General features: G+C 42.6%; 1 protein-coding gene across 1 annotated transcript in view; it reads right to left on the bottom strand.

The window, feature by feature from the left end:
* LOC117501332 (voltage-dependent calcium channel gamma-4 subunit-like) overlaps positions 1–26832 on the bottom strand; it is a 44445-nt gene that overhangs the window by 4771 nt on the left and 12842 nt on the right. Inside the window, exon 3 of the mRNA XM_034160189.1 lies at positions 8936–9019. Within this exon, the coding sequence (XP_034016080.1) occupies positions 8936–9019 (84 nt within the window). The remainder of the gene's footprint in view (positions 1–8935; positions 9020–26832) is intronic.

Below are 26832 nucleotides of genomic sequence, written 5' to 3'. Positions count from 1 at the left end.
AGACACCTGTTCACACACTCAATCAATCACACTCCAACCTGTCCACCATAGCCAAGACCAAAAAGCTGTCTAAGGACACCAGTGACAAAACTGTAGACCTGCACAAGGCTGGGATGGACTACAGGACAACAGGCAAGCAGCTTGGTAGAAGACAACAACTGTTGGTGTAATTATTAGAAAGTGGAAGAAACACAAGATGACTGTCAGTCTTCCTCGGTCTGGGATTCCATGCAAGATCTTGCCTCGTGGGGTAAGGATGATTCTGAGAAAGCCCAGAACTACACAGGAGGATCTGGTCAACGACCTGAAGAGAGCTGGGACCACAGTCACAAAGATTACATTAGTAACACATGATGCCACCATGGACCAGCAAGGTCCCCCTGCTCAAGCCAGCACATGTCCAGGCCCATTTGAAGTTCACCAGTGACCATCTGGATGATCCAGAGGAGGCATGGGAGAAGGTCATGTGGTCAGATGAGACCAGAATAGAGCTTTTTGGAATGATCTCCACTTACCATGTTTAGAGGATGAGAACAACCCCAAGAAAACCATCCCAACCATGAAGCATGGGGGTGGAAACATCATACTCTGGGGGTGCTTTTCTGCAAAGGAGACAGGACGACTGTACCGTATTGAAGGGAGGATGGATGGGGTCATGTATTGCTAGATTTTGGCAAACAACCTCCTTCCCTCAGTAAGAGCATTGAAGATGGGTCATGGCTGGGTCTTCCAGCATGACAATGACCCCAAACACACAGCCAGGGCAACTAAGGAGGGGCTCCGTAAGAAGCATTTCAAGGTCCTGGAGTGGCCTGGCCAGTCTCCAGACCTGAACTCAATAGAAAATCATTGGAGGGAGCTGAAACTCCAAACCTGAAAGATCTAGAGAAGATCTGTATGGAGGAGTGGACCAAAATCCCTGCTGCAGTGTGTGAAAACCTGGTGAAAAACTACAGGTATAGGATCAAGTAAACAGGTTGTGCTTTTAGTAGACGTCATGAGCTTCGTCAGCGCGCCTAGCGAGATACCATCAAAATCTGTAAATCTGGGTAACACCTCAGTGGGCGCATCCACCTCCATAGCAGTATGTAGTGGTTGGACCAAAGCCTGCTGAGATATGCTCAACCTAATATCCTCAATTTTCTTCTTGAAATAGTCCAAGAAACAGGAAACAGGAAACGTTTGAACTCTGTAATTGCAAACAAAGGCTACTGTACCAAATATTAACATTGATTTTCACAGGTGTTCAAATACTTATTTGCAGCAGTAACATACAAATAAATTATTAAAAAAATCATACATTGTGATTTCCAGATTTTTTTTAGATTATGTCTCTCACAGTGGACATGCACCTAAGATGAAAATTTCTGACACCTCCATGATTTCTAAGTGGGAGAACTTGAAAAATCGCAGGGTGTTCAAATACTTATTTTCCTCACTGTATAATGTCAATCTCCAATTTTTCCACTGTGTATCCCAGTTTACATCAAACACATGAGGGTTCAACCAAATACCTACGCCACACATGTACATATTACTGCACTTTACATAGAAAATAGTACTGTGCGTGAGGCATTTTGTGACACATGTCTCTCATTCAAATAATAAAATAATTGCTTCTGAAAGAGCTTTTTTTTAATTTTTTTTTTTTTTTTTTTAGAAGAGAAGCAGCAGGTGTGGGTTTTCAGAGATGATAGGTGAGCTGGACCCTCAGGACATTTAACCAGATGAAGGTCTCCTCCACAGCTTTGACCTCTTGGTGGAGTTTTTGGAGACACTTTCCTCACATTTTAAAGAGCAGAGATGTTCGATTCTTCCACCTGGTCTTCAGTTTTTGGTGTTCAGCTCCATCACTGCAAGTTTTGAAGTGCATCTGGATTGATATGATTCTCTGCACATGGAATGTTGAAATGTTCCTGATGTGGGACAAGTGAAGAAATATTTTTTTCTTAAAATGCAAAGAAACATGAAAATGAATGCAGCAATGTACAGAGACATCCTGGCTGAAAACATTTTCCATAGTGCTCTTGACCTCAGACTGGGGTGATGATTCATCTTTCAGTAGGACAATGACCCTAAGCACACAGCCAAGATATCAAAGGAGTGGCTTCAGGACAACTCTGTGAATGTTCATGAGAACCTGGAGAGATCTGAAAATGGCTGTGCACTGACGCTCTCACTCCAACCTGATGAAGCTTGAAAGATGCTCCAATGAGGAATGGGCAAAACTGTGCCTAAGATAGGTGTGCCAAGCTTGTCACATTATATTCAAGAATACTTGAGGATGTAATTGCTGCCAAAGGTGCATCAACAAAGTACTGAGCAAAGGGCGTGAATACTTATGTACATTTGATTTCTTAGACTTGAATTTTTAATAAATTTGGCAAAAAAAAATTTTTTTCATGTTGTCATTATGGGGTGTTGTGAGTAGAATTTTGAGGGGAAAAAATGAATTTACGCCATTTTGGTATCAGGCTGGACAAAGTGAAGTGCAGTGAATACTTTCCAAGTGCCCCATGTAGGTTTTAAGCACCTTATAAATCCTGTTGCTCACAATGGAAGAAATCAACTCATGCTAACATTGGCCATTAGCATCACTGTAGCAAGTTTTGACATTAATGCTCATTAGCAAGATATTACGTAACACTAGTGAGTTTTCAAACCAACATTAGACCCTCAGTGAGTTTTCATGCCAATGTTGGTTCATTAGCATCACATTTTGTGATGTTAGCAATCTGTCATGCTAATGAGCTAACATGAGTATGCATGCACTTATGTTAGGATGTACTGTATGTATGCAATTCTAATCCAATTACATTTTTTTTTCCGTGAATCTGATTGGTTAATCGTGTGAGATTTCAGGCCATAAAATATTGCATGGACGGTGGCAAAATATTAAAACCGTTTCACATTTGATGTGTTACTCCACCACATGGCCGCGTTGCTACGCAGGTGTCAACAATGATGCTGTCACCTGAGACAACAGAAATTAGTGCAGCGACGATGATCCTGAAATGCGTGGATTGTAATTCATTGATGAATTTACCATGGATTTAACTCAGTGCAGCTGACGAGATGGAGAAATCTGTGGGTCTGCTCACAGAATGATCAGTTTGGCCTGAAGACGCTGTTGAGACGGTAAGCTTTGATGAGCCGACCATACCCTTACACAACGATTCACCAACCGAATTACTTACAGAAAAATAAACCGTGCAAACGATGGAATCGGATTAGAATGGGAATAACCCTGTTGTGTCTGATGATTTGTAGATGTTCATCCTGGATTACGGTCACAAATATACGAGGTCTATTAGAAAAGAAACCGACCGTTTTATTTTTAAAAAAAAACTATATGGGTTTGATTCATATGTTTTTATGTCAGCCAAGCTTGAACCTTCGTGCGCATGCGTGGGTTTTTCCATGCCTGTCGGTGACGTCATTCGCCTGTGAGCACTCCTTGTGGGAGGAGTGGTCCAGCCCACTCGTTGGATTTTCATTGTCTGAGAAGTTGCTGAGAGACTGGCGCTGTGCTTCATCAAAATTTTTTCAGAAACTGTGAGGCACATCCGAGTGGATACCATTCAAGAAATTAAGCTGGTTTTCGGTGAAACTTTTAACAGCTGATGAGAGATTTTGGATTGTTTCTATCGCTGTAAGGACTTCCCATGGAGCAGGACATAGCGCAGCGCTCTGCGGCGACGTCGTCATCCTGTTTCAAGCTGAAAACCTCCAAATTTAAGCCTCTGTTGACCCAGGACGTCGTGAGAGAACAGAGAACTTTCAGAAGAGGTCGGAATCAGCAGTTTATCCGGACATTCCACTGTTAAAGGAGATTTTTTTAATGAAAGACGTGTGGACGGATTGGCGCGTCGGGTCTCAGCCGGTGCAGCGCGCCCACCACAGGAAAAACACCTCCGTGTTGATAACCATTTGCAAAATCCAGGCGGCTTTTGGTGGCTTTCGGTTGAGTGAGTATCTGAGAAATTGTTTAACAGCAGGGCATGTTCCAACTTGTCCTTAAGGCTTCCAACGGAGGTGTTTTTCCTGTGCCGCCGCACCGCGCCGGCTGCGAGCCGACGCGCCAATCCGTCCGCACGTCTTTCATTAAAAAAATCTCCTTTAACAGTGGAATGTCCGGATAAACTGCTGATTCGGACCTCTTCTGAAAGTTCTCTGTTCTCTCACGACGTCCTAGGTCAACAGAGGCTTAAATTTGGAGGTTTTCAGCTTGAAACAGGGTGACGACGTTGCCTCGGAGCGCTGTGCGACATCCCACTCCGTGGGAAGTCCTTACAGCGATAGAAACAATCCAAAATCTCTCATCAGCCGTTAAAATTTAAACAATCCAAAATCTCTCATCAGCCGTTAAAATTTTCACCGAAAACCAGCTTAATTTGTCGAATGGTGTCCACTCAGATGTGCCTCACAGTTTTTGAAAAAATTTTGATGAAGCACAGCGCCAGTCTCTCAGCAACTTCTCAGACAAAGGAATTTCGACGAGGGGGCTGGACCACTCCTCCCACAAGGCGTGCTCACAGGTGAATGACGTCACAGATAGGCATGAAAAAACTCTTGCATGCCCACGAGGGTTCAAGCTTGGCTGATGTAATCACACGTGATTCAAATCCATATGGTTTTTTAAAAAATAATAAGGTCGGATACTTTTCTAATAGACCTCGTAAACTCAAACGTTCGCACATCATGAAACACAACAGGGTTATTCCCTAATTATGCATGTTTCAAGCATAAAACAGGTTGTTCACAATGGAGGCAGACTGCTCATGTTAACATTAGGTACGATGTCAGAGCCTTGACATCACACCTAAGAGCAAACAAGCCAAAGCCAGTTATACAACATATTTTATAAAGATGGTACCTTTACTGAAGGAAACAACACAATTCAGGTATATTTCAGTATCACAGATCTAGATAGTGCATAGTCAGCAGAAACAGTAATTCCATTAAGAAAGTATCTACGAGGTCTGTTAGAAAAGTATCCGAACTTTTTATTTTTTGCAAAAACCTGATGGATTTGAATCACGTGTGCTTGCATAAGCCAACCTTGAACCTTCGAGCGCATGCGTGAATTTTTTCACGCCTGTCGATTGCGTCATTTGCTGGTAAGCAGCCTTTGTGTGAGGATGAGTGGAGTCTCTCATCGGATTTTCACTGCAAGGAAAAAATGGAACGACTGGAGCAGCGCCGCATCAAATTTTGCCAGAAACTGGGTGACAGCCAGGTGGAAACCATTCGGAAGATTCAGACGGCTTTCGGTGACGATCCTATGGGCATCACACAGATTAAGGAGCGGTACAACCGGTTTAAAGACGTCCGCACAACGGTGGAGAGCGAGCCACGCTCCGGTCAGCCATCAACATGCTGAAATGACCAGATCATTTCCAAAGTGAACGCTGTGGTGATGCGGGACCGTCATGTGACTATCCGAGAAATTGCGGAAGAGATGGACATCAGCACTTTGTGACAGAAGATTTGGTCATGAAAAGAGTGGCGGTGAAATTCTTTCCTGAAGCTTCTGACAGCGGAGCAAAAGCACCTTCGTGTTGATGTCTCACAGGACATGCTGTGACATGCCCACCTCTTCCACAATTTCTCAGATAGTCACATGACTGAAAAGTCACCAAAAGTCATCTGAATCTTCCGAATGGTGGAAGAGGTGGGCATCATTTTTCGGAGTCCAGCATGTCCTTTGACTTCAACACAGAGGTGCTTTTGCTTTGATCATCCTGGAGCTGATCAGTGGCTGAGCCTTTGCCATTCTGGTTATTCTTCTATCCGTTTTGATGGTTGTTTTCCATTTTCTTCCACACGTCTCTGTTTTTTTTGTCCATTTTAAAGCATTGGAGATCATTGTAGATGAACAGCCTGTAATTTTTGTACCTGCGTTTAAGTTTTCCCCTCTCCAATCAACTTTTTACTCAAACTACGCTGTTCTTCTGAACAATGTCTTGAATGTACCTGGTATACGATATATAGGCCCAACACCATAGTAGGAGAAACATGCCCATATCATGATGCTTGCACCACCATGCTTCACTGTCTTCACTGTGAACTGTGGCTTGAATTCAGAATTTGGGGGTCGTCTCACAAACTGTCTGCGGCCCTTGGACCCAAAAAGAACAATTTTACTCTCATCAGTCCACAAAATATTCCTCCATTTCTCTTTAGGCCAGTTGATGTGTTCTTTGGCAAATTGTAACCTCTTTTGCACATCTTTTATTTAACAGAGGGACTTTGCGGGGTATTCTTGCAAATAAATTAGCTTCACACAGGCGTCTTCTAACTGTCACAGCACTTACAGGTAACTCCAGACTGTCTTTGATCATCCTGGAGCTGATCAATGGGTGAGCCTTTGCCATTCTGGTTATTCTTCTATCCATTTTGTTGGTTGTTTTCCATTTTCTTCCACGCGTCTCTGTTTTTTTTTTGTCCATTTTAAAGCATTGGAGATCATTGTAGATGAACAGCCTGTAATTTTTTGTACCTGTGTATAAGTTTTCCCCTCTCCAATCAACTTTTTACTCAAACTACGCTGTTCTTCTGAACAATGTCTTGAATGTCCCAATTTCCTCAGGCTTTCAAAGAGAAAAGCATGTTCAACAGGTGCTGGCTTCATCCTTAAATAGGGGACACCTGATTCACACCTGTTTGTTCCACAAAATTGACAAACTCACTGATGGAATGCCACACTACTATTATTGTGAACACCCCCTTTTCTACTTTTTTTTAAATAATAGACCAATTTCATAGCCTTAAGAGTGTGCATATCATGAATGCTTGGTCTTGTTGGATTTGTGAGAATCTACTGAATCTACTGGTACCTTGTTTCTCATGTAACAATAAGAAATATACTCAAAACCTGGATTAATCTTTTTAGTCACATAGCACTACTATTATTCTGAACACTACTGTATATGAGGTTTTGAGAAGAGCACAAGTTGTGCAAATCAAGGAATATTTGTAGATCATCCTCTGTGCATTTGCAGGTATTAATGAGACAAATTGAACTCCAGAGATGTTAGCTTTGAGTTAGCAGAAGCTAGCGTGCATGCTAACATCGGTGAATTCTCTTATAAATCAGTTCAGAGGTGTTATTAGGTTCCAAAAACAGTGTTTTCAGTTTTAGATGTCTTTATTTCTCTCTATCTTTTACATAATATATGAGAAACATGTTATTTCTAGCCAAAAATCTAATGAAGTTAGCAGCTAATGACACCAGGTTTAATTAGAGAGGGGTGTTATTTAAAAAAATCTGGAAATCTTTAAATGTTTGCATGGAATATGGAAATATAGACGGAATAAACCATAGCAGGATAAATTTTGGGTCATTTGGTTCCAAAAACCCACATAGACAGAGCCAGTGAAGATATTGGGTTCAAAAATCACCAAAAATATCGCCGAAAATGTCATATCTTGAGAACCTCTGCACCTGGAGACTTTAAATTTGGCTCCAAATGTTGCTTGACCCCAAGTTTATATTCAACTTCTATAGTAACAATAAGCCTATCTGGTGTTTTTTTTTAAGAGTAATTGACAAATCAAATCAAATCAAATCAATTTTATTCATATAGCGCCAAATCACAACAAACAGTTGCCCCAAGGCGCTTTATATTGTAAGGCAAAGCCATACAATAATTACGGAAAAACCCCAACGGTCAAAATGACCCCTGTGAGCAAGCACTTGGCGACAGTGGGAAGGAAAAACTCCCTTTTAACAGGAAGAAACCTCCAGCAGAACCAGGCTCAGGGAGGGGCAGTCTTCTGCTGGGACTGGTTGGGGCTGAGGGAGAGAACCAGGAAAAAGACATGCTGTGGAAGAGAGCAGAGATCAATCACTAATGATTAAATGCAGAGTGGTGCATACAGAGCAAAAAGAGAAAGAAACACTCAGTGCATCATGGGAAAAAACAAAAACAAAGAACTAATTTCAGTACATATGTTACAATCAAATGTAACAAACAAAATCTATGTAGTTTTTATTTCGGGAACATCAATTGAGTATAATCATCACATGTAAAGAATGACATGGCCACAATGAACTAATTATAAGCAACAGAGTGGTTTTCTACGTCACCAGCACATATACGACACATGCGTTACTTGAAATTTTCAAATGCTCCGTCCATATGGGTTTTTGGAACCAAATGACCCAAATTTATCCTGCTATGGTTTATTCTGTGTATATTTCCATGCAAACATTTATAGATTTCCAAATTTTTTGAAATAGTTTATTCAGTCATCAGGTGAAATATGCTGTTCTGGCTCCTTAATAATCTTCACTGTGAATCTCTGTTTGTTTTTTTGTTTGTTTGTTTTTTTTTTTACTGCAGATGTGGATCCGGGTTCAGTAAATCCAGTTTTTCTATGAGACAGGTTTGTCTCCAAGGTTTGTGAGAGGTGTGGCGCGAACATTCTGTGAGTTTAACCAGTGCGAGGGGAGTCAAGTATGTAAGAAGGCATCACAGCCTCCCTGACAGAAATAGAGCTTTTTATTATGTAATAAAAACATGGAATATGTTCTCTGCAAAGCAAAAGGTTGAGAGTGCAAAGAGGCTGCCATCACAACAGGGACAGGATGTGAAACCTGAATCCTGCACTGAAAATAATCCATTAGGGAAGGTTGTTCTTTCAACCCATCTGCAGAAAAAAAGCTTTTATACCCCCAGACTCCCAGAACCCCCTGCACCTGTGCATTTATACTCACACACGCACACACAAATGCACAAATGCGCACAGCTCCAGCAACGCTTTGCTTGATTCTGACATCCCTGCATTGATGTCCACCCACCATCTCCTTCTGTCCTCTGTGTGAGAGTGTGCACAGTGTGTACTTTGTGCACGTCAGCTTATCTAATGCCTGCACCTCACTGTGGATTTGTCATCGCTGTGCAAATGTGTGTTGTTGTGTGTCACTCACGCAGCAGATACTCTGCAGCATCTTGGTCGTAGTCTGCCTCGTCTGGGAAATGATTGATCTGGGAACAAACGCCTCGCTTCAGCCCTGAAACAGAGGAAGACGAGGAGGAGGAGGAGAGAGTGAGGAAGAGGAGAACAGAGAGACACAGAAGGAGGCAGCAAAGAAGAATCGGCCAGAATCAGTGAAGAAATGGGTGAGAGGGAATGAAATGAGACAAACGAACGATAAAAAGCAAAACAAGGGAAGAGAAGGAAATTAATGACAGAAAGAAATGACAAAGAAGTGGATGAAGAGACGAAACGCTGTGGAACAACTAAAGAGGAAACATGAGTCATAGTCAAGATAATTGTTATGTTGATGATTTTTGAAACGACATATCAACTAGAAGGGCACTCGGAGCACGTATACCTCTGCCAATCAACAGAGGGCGCTAGATCACAACCCGTACAACCACAGAGCACCCCGAAACAACCACAAAACCCCAAAGCACCACATCACCCCCCAAAAAAACACAACCCCCACAACCACACAGTACTCCCCACGAACAAACAACAACCCCCACACAACCACACAACTCCCCCACACAACCACAACAAACACACAACACCCCCACACAGCCACATACTTCACAAACACACAACATCCTGACACAACCACAACCCTCACAAACACACAATAATCCAAACCAACCACAACCCCACAACACCCCCAAACAACTACAACCCCCACAAACACACAACATTCCATATAACCACAACCCCCACAAACCACTGACATTCCCCAACACAACCACAGCCCTCACAAGCACACAAGACTCTCCACACAACCACAACCTGCCATACACAACCACTTCCGGTGTCCCGTTGAGATGAGGTGAACGTCAAGATGAGGTGCATCGCGCTACTGTGCATGCGTGCGCATACGCACATCGCTCTATCCCGGACTTGAAGACGTCACCCGTTGAGATGAGGTGCCTCATGCAACTGCACATGTGGAGATGATGTAACTCGCACGATCTGCAACTGCGCATGCACTTTTTTTTTGTTTTTTTCAGTCAAAGTTTTTTTAATTGTATTCAGTGTATTTATAGCCTAGTAAGTAAAACATTTTCTGTATTTTACGTTAGGAGCATAAATGTATGTATATGTATATTTTGCCTGTCGAAATAAGCTAACTCCAGGTTAAAAATACTTATCGTTTTATAGTGAGTAGATTTTATACATTACTACGTTTGGATGAACAATTTATACATTTACTTGCCCATCAAAATAAGCGAACTTCGTCAAGTAATTTTTTCAGTGAACACATGTGCAGTTACGCGAGGAAACTCATCTCGACGACGCACCTCATCTTGACAAACGTATCTGTCGAGATGAGGTGCGTCGTCGAGATGAGGTGCGTCGTCGAGACACAACCCTTAGAATCACGCAACCACAACAAACCGTCCACACACACACACACACTACCAACCCCGCAACCACAAACCCCCCATACACACACAAATCCCCTCACAACCATCTGTAAAAGTAAAACTCACACTTGTGTTGGTCAAAACATAAATCACACTGATCGCAGAAAACATAATTCTTTATGTGTATCCATAAAGTTGTCATGGCAACAACTTGTCAAATGGGATGAGTTTGTCTTTGTGAAAGACGCCCGCTTGTAGCCTCACAGCTATGATGAGCAGAAAATAAGCTTCAGTGTTTATATACGTGTGCATGCAGAGAAACCACTGAATCAGAATGAGTCACCGCTGCGAATGGAGCTGTGGGCTTTCAGAAGAGCGTCGTGTTGAAGGTGAGGCATAACTCCATGCTTGTCTATGTTTGCACGCTTCAGCCTTTCTGCACGAGGAACATGAACATCAAAACTGTAAATCATTTTCAGCTCAACCCAAGAAAGCAAAGTCCAACTGAAATTATGCCCAAAATAACATCTGTCACTATGAAAATCTCAGTATTTGAGCACATTATTTAAAAATAAATAAATAAATAAACACATCCATATAACATTAAATTCCAATCACAAATACACAACTCTATATCAATGTATTTTAACAAAAATGACAAAAGAACATGTTGAGTGACTTCAAATTCCTTAAGAAAAACCATGACATCATCTGCATAGAAGTTGAATTCAGTGAATCTGAGGCACATTTGTGAAGAAGAACTGCTATAGGCTAGTGACCAAACAATAGCTCTAATTTAGTCACTAGCCTATAGCAGTCTGCCTCTCAGTAGGAGGGGTCTGGTTAGGTTTAAAACTCCAGCTTTTGTTGGCTTCTGTTTTATTCTTCTCTACAAGAGTCAGACAGAAGTCAGACTTCCAGAGCAAGAATTTTAGCTGAGGAAGCTTCTGTGATTTGAAGCGAAACGTCCTCGCGTCAAGCAACCCAGTCCAGTCGAAGATTCAAGCTTCTCTACTATGGAAACCACCTGGACAACTGAGAGCCTACACAGAAACAAATACCCAACAATACCAAACAAACCGGGACACAAAGTAATCCGTTATCAGCTCTAATTAATGACTTTATGACTAGGTTATTATGGAAGCTCACTCACTCGGTCACTCACTCATCTTCAACAGCTGACTCCAGTTAAGGGTCATGGGGGGATGGCTGGAGCCTGTCCCAGCAGTTATACAGCGTGAGGCGGCGTACACCCTGGACAGGACGTTAGTTTGTCACAGGACCACAAACAGACAAACAAACACATTCACACCCACACGCACACCTATGGACAATTTAAATTTCCAGTCCACTTAACCTGTATATCTTTGGATGTGGGAGGAAGCCAGAACATGCAAAATCCACACAGAAAGGCCACAGGTGGGAATCGATCCCATGGCCTTCTTGCTGTGAGGCGACAGTGCTAACCACTAAGTCACTGTGCTGCCCTATTTTGGAAGCTGTAGCACAGTTAGCTGTTGAGTTATGACAGACAACCTGCATTGTTTGAATATTTTCCTCAAATTTGGCCTTGAACTCAGTTGTACTTAAAAAAGTAAACATAAAACATGCAGCTCCACTCTGCTATGGTAACGCCGAGTGGGAAAAGCAAGTGAGCTGCCGAAGGGACTTACAAATGCCACATAGAGTCCAAACTACAATGTTTTGCAATCTTTGTGATCTGATAAATAATGTGGAGCATTTTTAAATATTGACCCCTGTGGAATCCTTCACTGACCTTTTTTTGGCAGCTAAAGCAGGGGTGGTTCACCATATAAGAGGTCAACTAGGGAGCCAAGTGCCAGGGGGCGCTGGCTACGGAATTTTTTTAAGATAGTCCTTATAATGGTGGAGCTGCAGCGACCTCTTGTGGTGACACATACAATAGTATCACTTCTTTTCCTTTCTGCAGAATCTGTCACAAACATTATTAATTCAACAACTGAACACTCAGTAACAAGCTGACAGCATGATGCAGCACTTATTAAAAACAAACAAGAGCAATCAGAGATTTCTGACATCCACCAGTCTGGATCTGAATCCAAAATTCAGTGGTGTCTTCCATGCCCGAACAACTATCTGTGGTGCAAATTTGGTGAGAATCCATGAAGTAGAGTTGAAGAAATCCTTCAAAGCCTATATAAAGGGATATCTTGATCCAGAATCCAGATCTGGATCCGGATCACCTCCAAACTTCAGTGGAATCTTCCATGCCTGAACATTTATCTGTGGTGCAAATTTTGATCCAGAATCTGAATTCGGATCAACTCCAAAACTCAGTGGAGTCTCCCATGGACAAAAATACATCTGTGGTACAAATTTGGTGAGAAGCCAGAATGTGGATGGGATACAGGGTTTGCCTTTTAGAATAAATAGTTGTGTGCCTTAAGGGCAACAAAATCTGAAAAGTTCGGTGCCAAACCTACCATAGCTGTGAAGCAACTAGGGGGGTCTGGGGCAAGCCCCCCCAGAAAATTTTGATATAAAAGGATGCAAATGGTGCATTCTGTTAATAAAATTATGGGAGGGAATTTTTGTGTTTTTGGATCAGTGACCATTCATTTCATTTGGTATCTCTGAAGTGGACTCTTATGATAATAAGAGTAGAGACCTGAAAATACAGGAGTAATTTGTTTTATAACTATAAAATGTTGTGTTTTTTTGTATGTGCAGTACAACAATAAGATCTACAGACTACAGTCTTATATGAGGTCTGTTAGAAAACTATCCGACCTTTTTATTTTTTGCAAAAACCAGATGGATTTGAATCACGTGTGATTGCATCAGCCAAGGTTGAACCTTTGTGCGCATGCGAGAGTTTTTTCACGCCTGTCGGTTGTGTCATTCGCCTGTGAGCAGGCTTTGTGTGAGCAGTGGTCCACCCTCCTCGTCAGATTTTTATTGCGAGTAAAATGACTGAACGATTTGGAGCTTTGCTGCATCAAATTTTTCCAGAAACTGTGAGAGACAGCCAGGTGGACACCATTCGGAAAATTCAGATGGCTTTCAGGGACGATTTTATTGGGATCACACAGATTAAGGAGTTTTACAGCCGGTTTAAAGACCGCCCACAGCGGCTGAGAGCGCACCGCACTCCGAACGGCGATCGACAGGCTGAAACAACCAGATCATTTCCAAAGTGAAGGCTTTGTTGATCCGGGATGTCATCTGACTACCACACAAATGGCAGAAGACGTGGACATCAGCACTTTTTCGGCACATTCCACTGTTACAGGAGTTTTTGTCATGGAAAGAGGAGCGGAGGAATGCGCCACAGAGCCGCGAATGGCGCGGGACAAAAGCACCTCCGTGTTGGTCTCACAGGACGGCTTTCAGATGGCTTTCAGACGGCTTTCGGTGGCTTTTCAGTCGTGTGACTATCAGAGAAATTGTGGATGAGCTGGACATGCCAGAACATGTCCTGTGAGGCTTCATCATGGCGTTGCTTTGCGCCATGCGGCTCCGTCCCGATGCACGAATTTTCTAACAGACCTCGTATAAGACAAAAATCTACTAATTAACTGTACATATGTATATAAGTTCGACATATGTAAATGCGTTTTGACAGCACTGTAAGCACAATATTGCCTCCTTCACACATCTGCACACTTTGCGGGATGTCATCCAATGGTTTTGCAAAGTTAACCAGATACAGATACAATAATATTTTACCTGAGAGTAGTGTGATGAGTTTCTCATACAGCTTGACTGGCCGGAGAGCTTCTTTGTATGCACTTTCCAGTCTGTGCACAAGGCAGACCACCAAGAAAACAGATTCTGAAGCCATCGCTGACTGACAAACTTTCTTGGGGTCGAGATTCCCATACTCGGTTCGGCAGATCTTGCAGAACATCTGTTCACCATCATACAATAGCCATTTAAATTCTTCCTGCCATCTGTTTGAAATTTCTCGGTCGGATCTTCTTGTATTCCATTTGTTTCTCCTTCTTTTCCTCTTCTATTGTAGCGCGTTTTTTTGGCGATAGCTGACCCCCTGTGTCCACATTTTGCGGATTTTCTGCCTGTAATTTACCGGTTTTCAGCCACGCACCCAACATGTTTGAACGTCTCAACGGAAGTAGTTGTTTTCAAACTGCCTTTCATACACGGGTGCTGATTGGCTGATTCGCGCTCACTGGAGTGGCTGTAGCCAAGCAGCCAATAAAATTGCGTGTTACAAGCAGAGGAGAAGAACATTTTTTGATGACGTTTTGTGTATGTGTAGGTCTGAGAAAGTCAAATTCTGTCCAAATTTTGTCCAAATTTGATAGATTTCTGTACAGTTATCGAATAAAAAAGGTGGATTCCAGTTGGGAATGCAAGTCTAGAGAGTTGTGTGCCCGCCCCCAAAGTAGGGTGCCACGGGTTCTTGGGTAACCGCTAAAATCGAACCCTGTCTGGATATGTATCACGTCCAAATTTCAGTGGAGTCTTCCATGGCCTAATATCTATCTGTGGTGCAAATTTGGTGAGAATCCATGAAGTAGTTTTGATGTAATCCATCATAGTGTACATAAAGTGAAATCTTGATTCAGAATCCAGATCTGGATCTGAATCACCTCCTTTTCAGTGGAGTCTTCCATGGCCAAATATTTATTTGTGGTGCAAAATATGGTGAGAATTTTTGAAGCAGTTTTGAAGTAATAATTCTGAAGATCTGGATCACCTCCAAAATTCAGTGGAGTCTTCCATTGGCCAATATGAAAACTATATAAACTGTACTGCAAATCGGACCCGGTGCTACGAGGGGGCGTTTGGGGGTGACGCCCCCTCGGATGTGAGAGTTATCAAAAATAAAAAGAAAAAAGAAAGAAAAAGAAATACTGGAAAATATAGCGCCTCGCAGTTTCGCGGATTTTTTTAGTCCAATTTTGCATGTTTTTTTTGTTTTTTTTACAGCGCATTGTGCTCTGCATCCTCATCAAGCAGGCCGGTGTTCTGTCGAGATGACGGGACACCTGTTGCAGCACCGCGAAGGGTGAGCATGCGCATTGTGTTCTGCGTGTCTGTTTATAAGAATCTTCTCGCCCAGAAGAAAAAAGAGCGCCAACAACTACCCATAACTGTGTTCTTCACTGGGAAAAAGACACCTGCAGCGAGGTGTGAGTGGAAAAAGGCGCGACAGTGGCGCAGCGCCAGGACGAAGAGGCACGATCAGACGAACTGTGAAATACTGGTCAGTCACTATTAATAATTTCTTATGTGTCCCTAACCCTCGGAGGTTGATTGTTAAAATTAAATTCGTTAGTTCTAAAAGCCATCATAATTATTTATAGGAAAATGTTCTATTTTTATTTCTCAAACAAATGTTTGGGCCTGAAAACTGGTTGGTCTTATTTTTCTACTAAGGTCTGAACTTTGAGAGTGTTCACACATGAGAGAAAAGTGAGAAAATGTTAATGCCTGTTTGAGAAAAGTGTATAGTGTGTAGTGAGGGGTTTTACAGCCTTAAAACGTCTATAATAATTGTAAAAAATAACGCTGACTACTTCACGGACTTCGCCTATTGCGGGCTATTTTTAGAATGTAACTCCCACGATAAATGAGGGACCACTGTATATCTACATGAAATGTTTATCTTTGACCCGTTGTGTGACTGTCATGCCCAATTGTGCTGTGTTTGCGCTTGTGATGGAGGGCTGTATGTGGGGTTAATCTACTGTCTTGTGTCGTTTCTCAGATCAGTTGTTGGTTTGGTTTTGTGGTATGAAGGAGATCACTTGACCGAGGGTCTATACGTTCAAATAATAATTAAAAAATACCGTCATCACTCTTTACTCTTAGTCAGTCTCTTACAACGGTGTAGCCTAAATACACAAGCTTTCTAGGAGCGCACCCAATTCATTACGCACGCTCAGAGGCAGGTACCCTCCGGTGCGCACTTTTTTTGTGGGGGGGTGACCCTGCCTCCTGTGATAAACTCATCGCCCCCTTAATATTTTTTTTTCTGGCGCCGGGCCTGGTGCAAATTTGGTGCTCAGCATTTCAGAACTCTATCAGGCTGGATGGCCAGGAATGGCAGGACACAAATGCACAGCTCAAGCAGACAGCTCTGGTTTTCAGAAGCCTTTATGATGGTGGTTAGCAGAGGTTGGTACACGGGTAAGCAGTCCAGGAAAAACAACAGTACAAAAATCATCAGGTAAGCGAGCGTGGTCAAAGCAACAGGCAGGAGGTCAGGTACACACAAGGAAGCAGGCAAGACTATGGAACGCAGTTACAGAGCTGGAATGAAGGCACAGGGCACAACAAACTGGTGAGAGACAAACAACCTCAGTGAGCTTATATCACCCCAGATGGCAATCAGCAAATCAGAAACAGGTGTGCCAGGAAAGCACCAGAACCAGGGCGTGGCCAGAGAGAGAGAGAGACAGATACAGACAACCCCCAAGCAGAAAAACCCAGCAAGAGAATAAACAAACTAGGCCCAACAAAATACACAAAATAAAACAGACAACCAAAAACTCAACTCCTGACATGTTAAACTGACGGAAACCCCGAGGAGATGGCAGAACTCCCTCCAAAAATTGGACACGAACTGAGGGCCTCTGTCAGAAACAATGTCTTGAGGGAAACCATGTAATTTAAAAACATGATTCAGCAAAACCTCGGCTCTTTCCTTGGCTGACAGGAGTTTGGGCAGTGGAATGAAATGTGCCATCTTCGACAGTCTATCTACCACAGTAAGAACTACCATGTTGCCCTTGGAGGGCGGAAGACCGGTTACAAAGTCCATCGTAATGTGGGACCAGGGATGTGCAGGCACAGGCAGCGGCATTAATAATCCGGCGGACGGTTAGATGACTTATACATGGCGCATGTCTGACAGGCGTTGACATATTGCGACACATCCTTTGATAACCCAGGCCCCCAAAACCTCTGTTGAACTACAAAAAGGGTTTTCCTTATACCTGGGTGACAAGAAAAACGGCTGTCATGTCCCCACCTGATCACGTCCCCCCTGAGCATGTCTGGAACAAAACGTTTGCCGATGGGACAACTGGGGGGTACCAGAACCCCATCATTGGCAGACAGGACCCTAGACTCAATTTCCCAAGTGAGAGTGGATACAAAGCAGGAGGCCGGCAGTATTGTACCTGGATCAGCCGGGGTGTCAACTGGTTCTCCCTGATGGGATAGAGCATCTGGTTTCCCATTTTTTGGACCTGGTTGGTATGAAAGCACAACGTTGAAACGGCTGAAAAAGATTGCCCACCTAGCTTGACGCGCATTAAGGCACTTGGCAGATTGTAAATATTCCAAATTTTTGTGATCAGTGTAAACTAGGAACGGCGTTTGTGCCCCCTCCAACCAGTGGCGCCACTCCTTCAAGGCCACTTTTACCGCCAACAGTTTGCGGTCTGCGATGCTGTAATTTTGCTCAGCTGCAGTCAACCTCTTTGACAGATAGGCACATGGGTGCATTCTATTGTCAGTAGGATTTCGTTGTGAAAGAACTGCACCCACTCCCATGTTTGAAGCATCCACCTCTACCACAAACTGTCGAGCGGGGTCAGGAAGGAGTAGCACAGGGGCTGCTATAAAGTGTTTCTTTAGAACCTTGAAAGCCTTGCCGCACTCAGGTGACCAAACAAATGGGCGGAGGGACGATGTGACATTGTGTAATGGAGCTGCAATAGTGCTGAAATTGCGAATGAATTTTCAATAGGAATTGGCGAAACCCAGGACTCTCTGTATCTCCTTTTGTGAGGAGGGAACAGCCCAATCACATACTGCAGCAACCTTATCAGGGTTCATCTTAATCTCCCCCTCAGCAATTACAAACCCCAAAAATGAAACAGTCGATTTATGGAACTCACATTTCTCTGCCTTCACGAACAGGTTATGGTGTAATAGGGTCTGAAGTATGGTGCGCACATGTTCCTTGTGGGTTTTCAGGTCAGGGGAGAAAATCAGAATATCATCAAGATAAACAAAAACAAATTTGTTGAGAAATTCACGCAGCACATCATTAACCAAGTTCTGGAACACTGCAGGAGCATTTGTGAGGCCAAATGGCATGACTAAGTATTCATAATGACCAGTTGGTGTGTTAAAAGCTGTTTTCCATTCATCTCCTTCTCCTATCCTTACTAAATGGTATGCATTGCGAAGATCCAGCTTAGTAAAAATCTTTGCTCCTTCCAACAACTCAAAAGCAGTGGAAATGAGAGGTAATGGGTAACGATTTTTAACGGTGATGTCATTAAGCCCACGATAATCAATACAAGGGCGGAGTGATTTGTCCTTTTTCTGACGAAGAAAAACCCCGCCCCTGTGGGCGACGACGAATGACGAATCAAACCAGCAGCGAGGGATTCCTGTATATATTCATTCATGGTGCTGCGTTCAGGGACCGTCAGTGAAAAGAGCTTTCCCCGTGGTGGGCTTGCTCCTGGGAGAAGCTCGATTGCGCAATCATATTCTCTGTGAGGCGGTAATGATTTAGCCTTACTTTTGCTAAATACAGGCGTTAAATCATGGTAACATGATGGAACCCCTGTGAGATCTGGGTTAGACTCCAGCTGGGAACACACTGGTTCTGACAAACAAGATTTCTTGCAGGCTGAGCCCCACAAAACTATCTTTCCCATTGACCAGTCAAAATTAGGGCTGTGTTGTATTAACCAGGGGTGCCCCAGGATCAGCGGATAAGTCATATTGTCAAATACATGAAAGCTGATAGATTCAGAGTGATTTTCTGCCATGGTTAAGGAAATGGACTGAGTACGGTGAGAAATACAATCTAATTCATGGCCATCCACTGTGCACAACACCAGAGGGTGCGAGAGTTCTACCAATTTCAGGTGCAGAGACCTGGCCAGAGAAGACAAAATTAAATTAGCATCAGAGCCAGAATCCATGAAAGCTGACACGGAAACTGACGAGTTCTCAGAGGACAATTTAGCTGGAATTACATTTTGTGCTGTGGATGGAGTTATGGAATTAAGACTCACCCGTATGTCGGATTTTGGCCGCATGGTGGCACCCCTGGCTTGACAATTGGATATCATGTGATCAGAATGTCCACAGTAAAAACAAAGTCCACCATCTCGGCGTCCCTGCCTCTCGGCGGAGGAAAGAGGAGCGCGACGTGGTCGCATGGAGTCCTCGGAACCGCTGTGTGGAGGACCCATTCTCACATGGCTGGAGGAGGACGTGCAGCCGGGAGGAGTTGCGGAGCATTGGACAGACAGCCGGGTGGCACGGCGAGGGTGGTCCTGCAGACGCCGGTCGGTCTGTATGGCAAGAGCGATCAGCTGGTCCAAATCGTCGGGCAGATCTACTGCTATCAGCAGTTCCTGGATATCTTCTGAGAGCCCCTGAAAAAACACGTCGTGGAGCGCCACAGAATTCCAATCACCCCTGGCTGCCAGAATGCGGAAGTCCACCGCGTAGTCGGCGACACGACGTCCGCCTTGCCAAAGCTTCAACAGGGATCGAGCTGCTTCTCGCCCTGGAGAGGTGTGTTGGAAGACCAATTGCAGAGCCGATGTAAATACCGGAAGAGAGGCACAGATAGCAGATTGGCGACTCCACTCAGCTGTTGCCCACGCCAATGCACGACCAGTCAGGTGAGTGATGATGTAAACTATCTTCGCCCTGTCGGACAGGAACTTACATGACATGAGTTCAAAATTCAACTCACACTGAGTCAGAAAAGGCCTTACGTCTCTGGACTCGCCTGAGAAGTGTCCAGGCAGTGACAGCAGATGGCAGTAGTCTGGTTTGGGTATGGAAGCCAGAGCGGTAGGTAGTAGCCCCGGTGGAGGCACACTGGTGCTACTGGTGGCTGGAACAGTGGAAGCCTGATGATTAAGGCTAGACAGTAATTGTCCCATCTGCGTGCTCACCGACTCCATGAATAAGTTCTGGCACTTAGCGAAGTCACTAAACTGGGAGGACAGTGCAGTGAGGTGATCCTGTTGTTGTGCGAGCTGCTTACTGTGGTGTTGTACCGCCAGCTGAAATGGGTTAGAGCCAGCTGTGTCCATCATTGGCCAGTTTGTACTATCAGGCTGGATGGTCAAGAATGGCAGTACACAAGTGCACAGCTCAAGCAGACAGCTCTGGTTTTCAGAAGACTTTATGATGGTGGTTAGCAGAGGTCGGTACACGGGTAAGCAGTCCAGGAAAAACAACAGTACAAAAATCATCAGGCAAGCAAGCATGGTCAAAGCAACAGGCAGGAAGTCAGGTACACACAAGGAAGCAGGCAAGACTGTGGAACACAGATACAGAGCTAGAATGAAGGCACAGGGCACGACAAACTGACGAGAGACAAACAACCTCAGTGAGCTTATATCACCCCAGGTGGCAATCAGCAAATCAGAAATAGGTGTGCCAGGAAAGCACCAGAACCAGGGTGTGGCCAGAGAGAGAGAGACAGAGACAGACAACCCCCAAGCAGAAAAACCCAGCAAGAGAATAAACAAACCAGGTCCAACAAAATACACAAAATAAAACAGACAACCAAAGACTCAACTCCTGACAAACTCAGTCGTGTATATATATATATATGGTGGGAGGGTGGTAATTTTTACCCTGACTGAGGGTCAAAAGTCCTAAATTCTGAATGGCTTTATATTTACTTGTAATAAAATGCTAGTAAAAATCATATATATGTTGTTGTCATTAAAAGACTAACAGTAATATTACAGTGGAAAAAGCAGCAAGGTAAATGAGCACAATGGCAAGGCATACTTCAGATTATTATTTTAATGCATAAGGATTTTTTTTTTTATCCAGGCATGTATGGGTTCATTAGAGCTTTTAATCAGCTTGAATACAACTTACAAGGCTTCATTTATAAAAATCCATTGAGAGTTCTGATGACAGGAAAAAAAAAACCATCACAGTAAATTCCCCAAACACAGTAAATTCCCCAAATTTCCACACTTTAGATAAAAAAATTTTTTTCTTCCCAGGCATGTATGGGTTCATTAGAAAGAGCAATTAAAGGGCTTTAAAACAAGCCTACTTTTATTAAAATCTGTTAACAAATAGTGACATTAGAGAGGAAAAAAAAGCACAGTTTGTCATAATTTCTCCAAATTTCTGCATTTTACATAAAAGGGTTTTTTTCACCCACACATGCATAGGTTCATTGGAAAGAGCTTTCAAAGGGCTTTAAAACCAGTCTACAATTATTAAAATCCGTTATGAAATAGTGATGCTAGTGCAAAAAAAGCGGTCAGTTTATTATTGATGATCTGCACATCTCCACCCTTAGTAATGGTGCCTTCCTGTCCTGAGTGATGCTTATAGATTGAGGCATGCACGTCCATTCCAGGTCTATATTTCCATGGTTACAGTGACATGTCCACTTGACACACAAAAAAAAACAGACTAATTTTAACATTATTTTATTTTATTTCTTTGTGGCTGTAATTTATGACTCGGTGGGGGAGAGGAGCTCTCGCGGTGCAGCTGTGTGTACAGAGGGACTTTTCTTCACGTTCAGACTGTTGTGTGGGCCGCTGAAGAGGAGGTACTGCTGGCCCACCACCACCAGATGGCGCCCTGCTTGGAGTGCGGGCTCCAAGCACGAGAGGGCGTTGGAGCCGCTGGAGGTGACAGCTGTCATCTATCAACACCAGCTGTCACCCATCACCACCACTACAAAGACCGGACTACAACTCCACCTCCTCGCCGAGAAATCAGCTACCATTCAGGTAACTTTCTCTGCTGACTCAAAACATTGAGTAATAATCTGTACTTCTTTGCAGCCGTTTTCCTGTGGTGTGTCCTTATCTGTGGGATTGGCGTTTGGTGTGATCAGCGACGGCTTCGCTTCACACTCCAACCAGATAAGTGGTTAGACAGGAGCTGCACGAGTGTGTGATTGGAGGCGGAGGTGCTCCCTCCTAACTAAACACTGACTGTGGGATTACTGAGTGTGCGAACTCACACTCATCTGGACTGTCTCTGTTTTCTGCCAGTAGTACCGGGTCTGACTGCTGAAGACAGCGGCCACCTGGGGCGCAGGGTTTGGTGGCTCCGGTGTTCTTCAGCTCCGTTGGTGGTGAAAGCTGTGTGGGGATCCGGCTCTTCTCTCGCCAGGCGTCTTCTATCGTCGAGCCTGCCCACACGTCACCTGGTGTATGATTGACAGTCCACCATATTGTTATTGTCTGTACGTCGTTGTGCGATTCACAACATTAAATTGTTACTTTTGGCCTATCCATTGTCCGTTCATTAACGCCCCCTGTTGTGGGTCCGTGTCACGACACTTTCACAACACAGACACTGTTTTGGATTAAAAAAAGGACGCTTTCTGTGGATTTTTTATTCAGATGAATCCCACTGAAACTAACAGGTAAGAATTTATATTTACTTTGTGTATTTTGTTCTGCCAATAGATGCATTTAATGGATGTATTTTGGTTGTTTAAGCCGTGGGGTTGAAAGCGTGTGAAAAAAGCAGGAGCTTTTTAGTTTGTGTATCTAATACCAAGATAAACTGTAACTTCTAATACTGTGTTTTTCTGCTTTTGAAAGATGATGACAGTGTTTTGGGCTTTATTTTTTTATTCATTCATTTTTCATGCATTCTTATGTGTTTGTGATCCTTGAATTTACCCAGCAGCGAAAAATGAAAATGAAACTGGTTTAACAGAAGCCGACAGTGTAATCTGATGTGGCCACATCTGAATCAGTGCTAAAAGTTATCGGTTATTGGTTATCTGTAATAAAGATCATTTTTTAGCAGTTTATCGGTTTAGCGTCATAAAAGATAACTTCTCAGTTATCAGATTAATGGCTATCGAAGCTAACTTTTTGGTTTGCTGTGTCCACCACTGTCCTATACCAATGCATATTATTAGGGTAAAAACCTAGGTCCATATCCATGAAGCAGCCTAAGGCTAAAAATAGCTCTGAGTGACATTATTTTAAGAAAAATCTTAGAATTCTTTAAATTCTTAGAATTTAAAGTCTTAGAATTTTCTCTTGGTAAGATGAAAGTTGTCTGCAAAGTACCTTAGGCCTTAAGAGAGCTCCTAGGTGCCAAACTGGTAAGAGTAGGGAGGAGGACTTTTAAGAAGCCTAATGGGCCTTTCAGATTGAAGGTGTCAGCCACGGCAGTTAACGTCTCCCAACGCATCAGTGATGTCAGACATGTCTCTTCAGAAGCGGCGGGGCAGAGATTGCTACATCCCACAACTTGAAAAAGCTGTGCGACTGCATCTTAGATTTGCACTTGTAGAACCACAAAAAAGCTTAAAAAACAGCAGTAGAACGAGTGGCCCATCACCCTGCTGGGGGAAGCTTTTTTCAGCTACTTTTTGGAGTGACGCTGAGCTGAGGGAGGACTAATCAGATGGTGGGATGGATCAGGCCGCAACAGTGGGCAGAGCTGCACGGACGAGCTGGAGTTCAGGCCTCATTTGGGGGCAGAGGAAGACACGGAGCCACGGTGATGGAGCAGACCCTTTTGGATATATACAAACACACAGTTTTACCGACGGAGCTTAGTTCTGCAGCTTACTTGAGGTGAGAATAATTTAAAAATAAAATACGATGTATGCTGTGCTGCTGAAGGTTTAATGATGAGCTATCATTAGTTTAGCCTTTTAGCACAGTTGAGCTGAGTGAACGCTTTAATTACCTCCGCCAAGGAGGTTATGTTTTCGGTCACGTTTGTTTGTTTGTCTGTTTGTCAGCAGGATAATTCAAAAAGTGTTGAACGGATTTTGATGAAATTTTGTGGAGTGGTTGGAAATGACAAGAGGAACAAGTGATTAAATTTTAGTGGTGATCTGGATCCCGATCCAGATCCCGATCCGGATCCCGATGCTAACGCGTTAGCATGTCGATGGCATTTTCTATGTTAAAAATTAGCATTAAGCAGTTGCAGCTGTCATCACGTTCGGGTGCATTTGTTTTCAAATTGTAATATTTCTTAAATTTATTTTTGTTTATATATTAATAGTCTAATGATTATTATATACAATTTTAGAGAAAGAGACAAAAAGAAATAGATCACTGTGCCAAGGAGGGAATCTCTTTAGGGTCAGTGACCCTATGGCCTTGTTTAGAGAAGTGTTTCATAAATGTTAAAAAAATTAATATATTTGCAGTTTAGTTGAATAATAAATTGAATTTTGTCTCTTATTTGTTTTTGTTTATAAGCACATGCAATATCAATATCAGTGCTCAGATGAAAGTAGCTTCTGGGAAAGGTGCAAGTTGCAATAAACTGTGATGCCAAGCGCTAAGGATACATGCTATCCAGTCACAGCAGATGAAACGTTTTTACTACTGAGCAGACATCATTGTTAGACTTTTTTAGTTTCAGTGATTCCACGGCGTGTAGATGTTATGGCGTCAGTGACCCCATGGCCTTGGCAGAGGTTTGCACTCTCTGAGTGCTTCTAGTTTAAGAATTTTTTTTTCCCCCACAATCAGGAACATTTGCTGTGCAGCCAACCTAAATTCAGACGCACTTCAAAAACTTCCAGTGAAAAGCTGAACACTATGAAGTTCAGTTGGAAGAAAACATCTTTGCTCTTCAAAATGAGACAAAAGTGTCTTCAAAAAGTCCACCAAAGGTCAAAGCTGCAGAAGAGACCTTCATCTGGTTAAATGTCCTGAGAATCCAGCAAACCAATGCCTGTTTCTATGCTTCTAAATAAAACAAAGGCTCTTTAAACAGCAACTATTTTACTATTTTTGAAAAAGCTGTTTCATTTTGTATTTTAACATTAAATGAATTCATCATTAAACATGTCCCTGAAGTCAAAAGACATTTGCACAGGTAGAAGCCCTGTCCCTATTGTGCACAATTTAAAAAAATTCACATTTACTAGTCAAATTCATATTTTAGAAATTACTTTGTCCTGATCACAACATTAAAGGTAGTCACATAATTACGAAATGATTTCATCATGAGCTTTATGTCACGTTATGAAATCCTACTTTACAATCAGATTGCAGTCATTGTTAAATTATCGCCTGTTGCATTTATAATAAGCATTTGTGTTTATTTACAGTGTCTGTTTTTCTGATTGAAATGTAGATCATAATCTATCAGACTTAAAAATGTGCACATTTCCATGCTATTTTATTTGTCTAAAAATAAATATTCAAGGTTCCTTATGTTAAGAAATCATCTTATCTGAAAAAACAGGTAAGTTATGGCTTTAATTTACAGATGAAGAAAGGTTTCTAAAGAATCTTTTATTTTTTGTGTTCTAATGTAAGAAACATTTTTTACAGTTATCAGAAATTAATTTTGAGGTAAAAAAAAAGTTTGTCAGGATTTTCTTCAGAAAACTGCTGTGTATAAATGAGCAGTTCTGTGACAAGTTTCTGCAAGTGATCCACATATAATAGTGTTTTATACAGATCAGTGGTTTCTGTACTGTAGTCCTCCGTGTTTTGGCCTGATACCTCATTTGTATTGGATAGCGCAAAGCTATGTCACAGCTCAGAGCGGCGAAAGTTGGACTGGGTTGAACTTTGACCGCGGCAGCCTTACAACAAATGCTCCCGGCAGAAGCGTCGCTTTAGGTCAGTCTATGACGCAACACTTATGCCGCATCAAAAAAGCGATGCGTCTCATTGAAAATATTTCTTTTTAGACCGATTTGTGATGCTTCTGCCGTGACTGATGCTTCCAATGTGAAAGCCTCTTAACAGTGTCTTAAGCAGAGAAGATGGCAGAAAAGACATAGAGGAAGCAGAGGTATTCTCCATACGTAGGATGACAATGAGTCAGTAACATGCTACCTGCTTGATCGATGTAATTATTTTATGTTAATTTACTGTTTAAATGTATCTATAAATTGTTTAGGTTTTTGTTATCATATACACACTGTTAAATTATCATTATTTTTATTATTGTTGCTATCAGTATTATTAATATTGTTATTTTCTTTTATTATTATATCATTTTGTCATTTGATTTTAAATGGACCACAAGGGAAATTCGTTTTTTTTTTCTCACTTTCTTGTGTCATGCATGTGTTTTTAACATATTTACAATTATATTATGTACTCACAATGGGCCTCATGTATCAACGTTGCGCAATTGTGGCGTAAATTTATGGTGTAAATTTGAAGTACACCAAAGGTTCCGTGACATGTATCAAGCAGTGCGCACCTGCCCATTTCCAGCGTACGCCTGACATGACCTTGATAAATGCGGCGGGTGAAAACAATCGTAATTATAATAAACACGGCCATAAATATTCAGACTCCGCTTCAGACACACCCTCATTTTATGACATGGAAGCCAGGAAGGCAGCAAAGAAAAAGAACTCCACCAATCACGACGCGTACCAATAGAGTGTCAAAAACGGCCATCGTATTAATTGTTTTGTAGTATAATCAAAAAAGTGTTACAGTGGTCCCTCGTTTATCGCGGGAGTTACGTTCTAAAAATAGTCTGCAAAAAGCGAAGTCCGCGACGTAGTTAGCGTTATTTTTTTTACAATTATTATAGA

This window comes from Thalassophryne amazonica, chromosome 20 (genome assembly GCF_902500255.1).
Source record: "Thalassophryne amazonica chromosome 20, fThaAma1.1, whole genome shotgun sequence".
Lineage (NCBI taxonomy): Eukaryota > Metazoa > Chordata > Actinopteri > Batrachoidiformes > Batrachoididae > Thalassophryne > Thalassophryne amazonica.
This window is presented reverse-complemented; position numbering and strand designations above follow the sequence as displayed.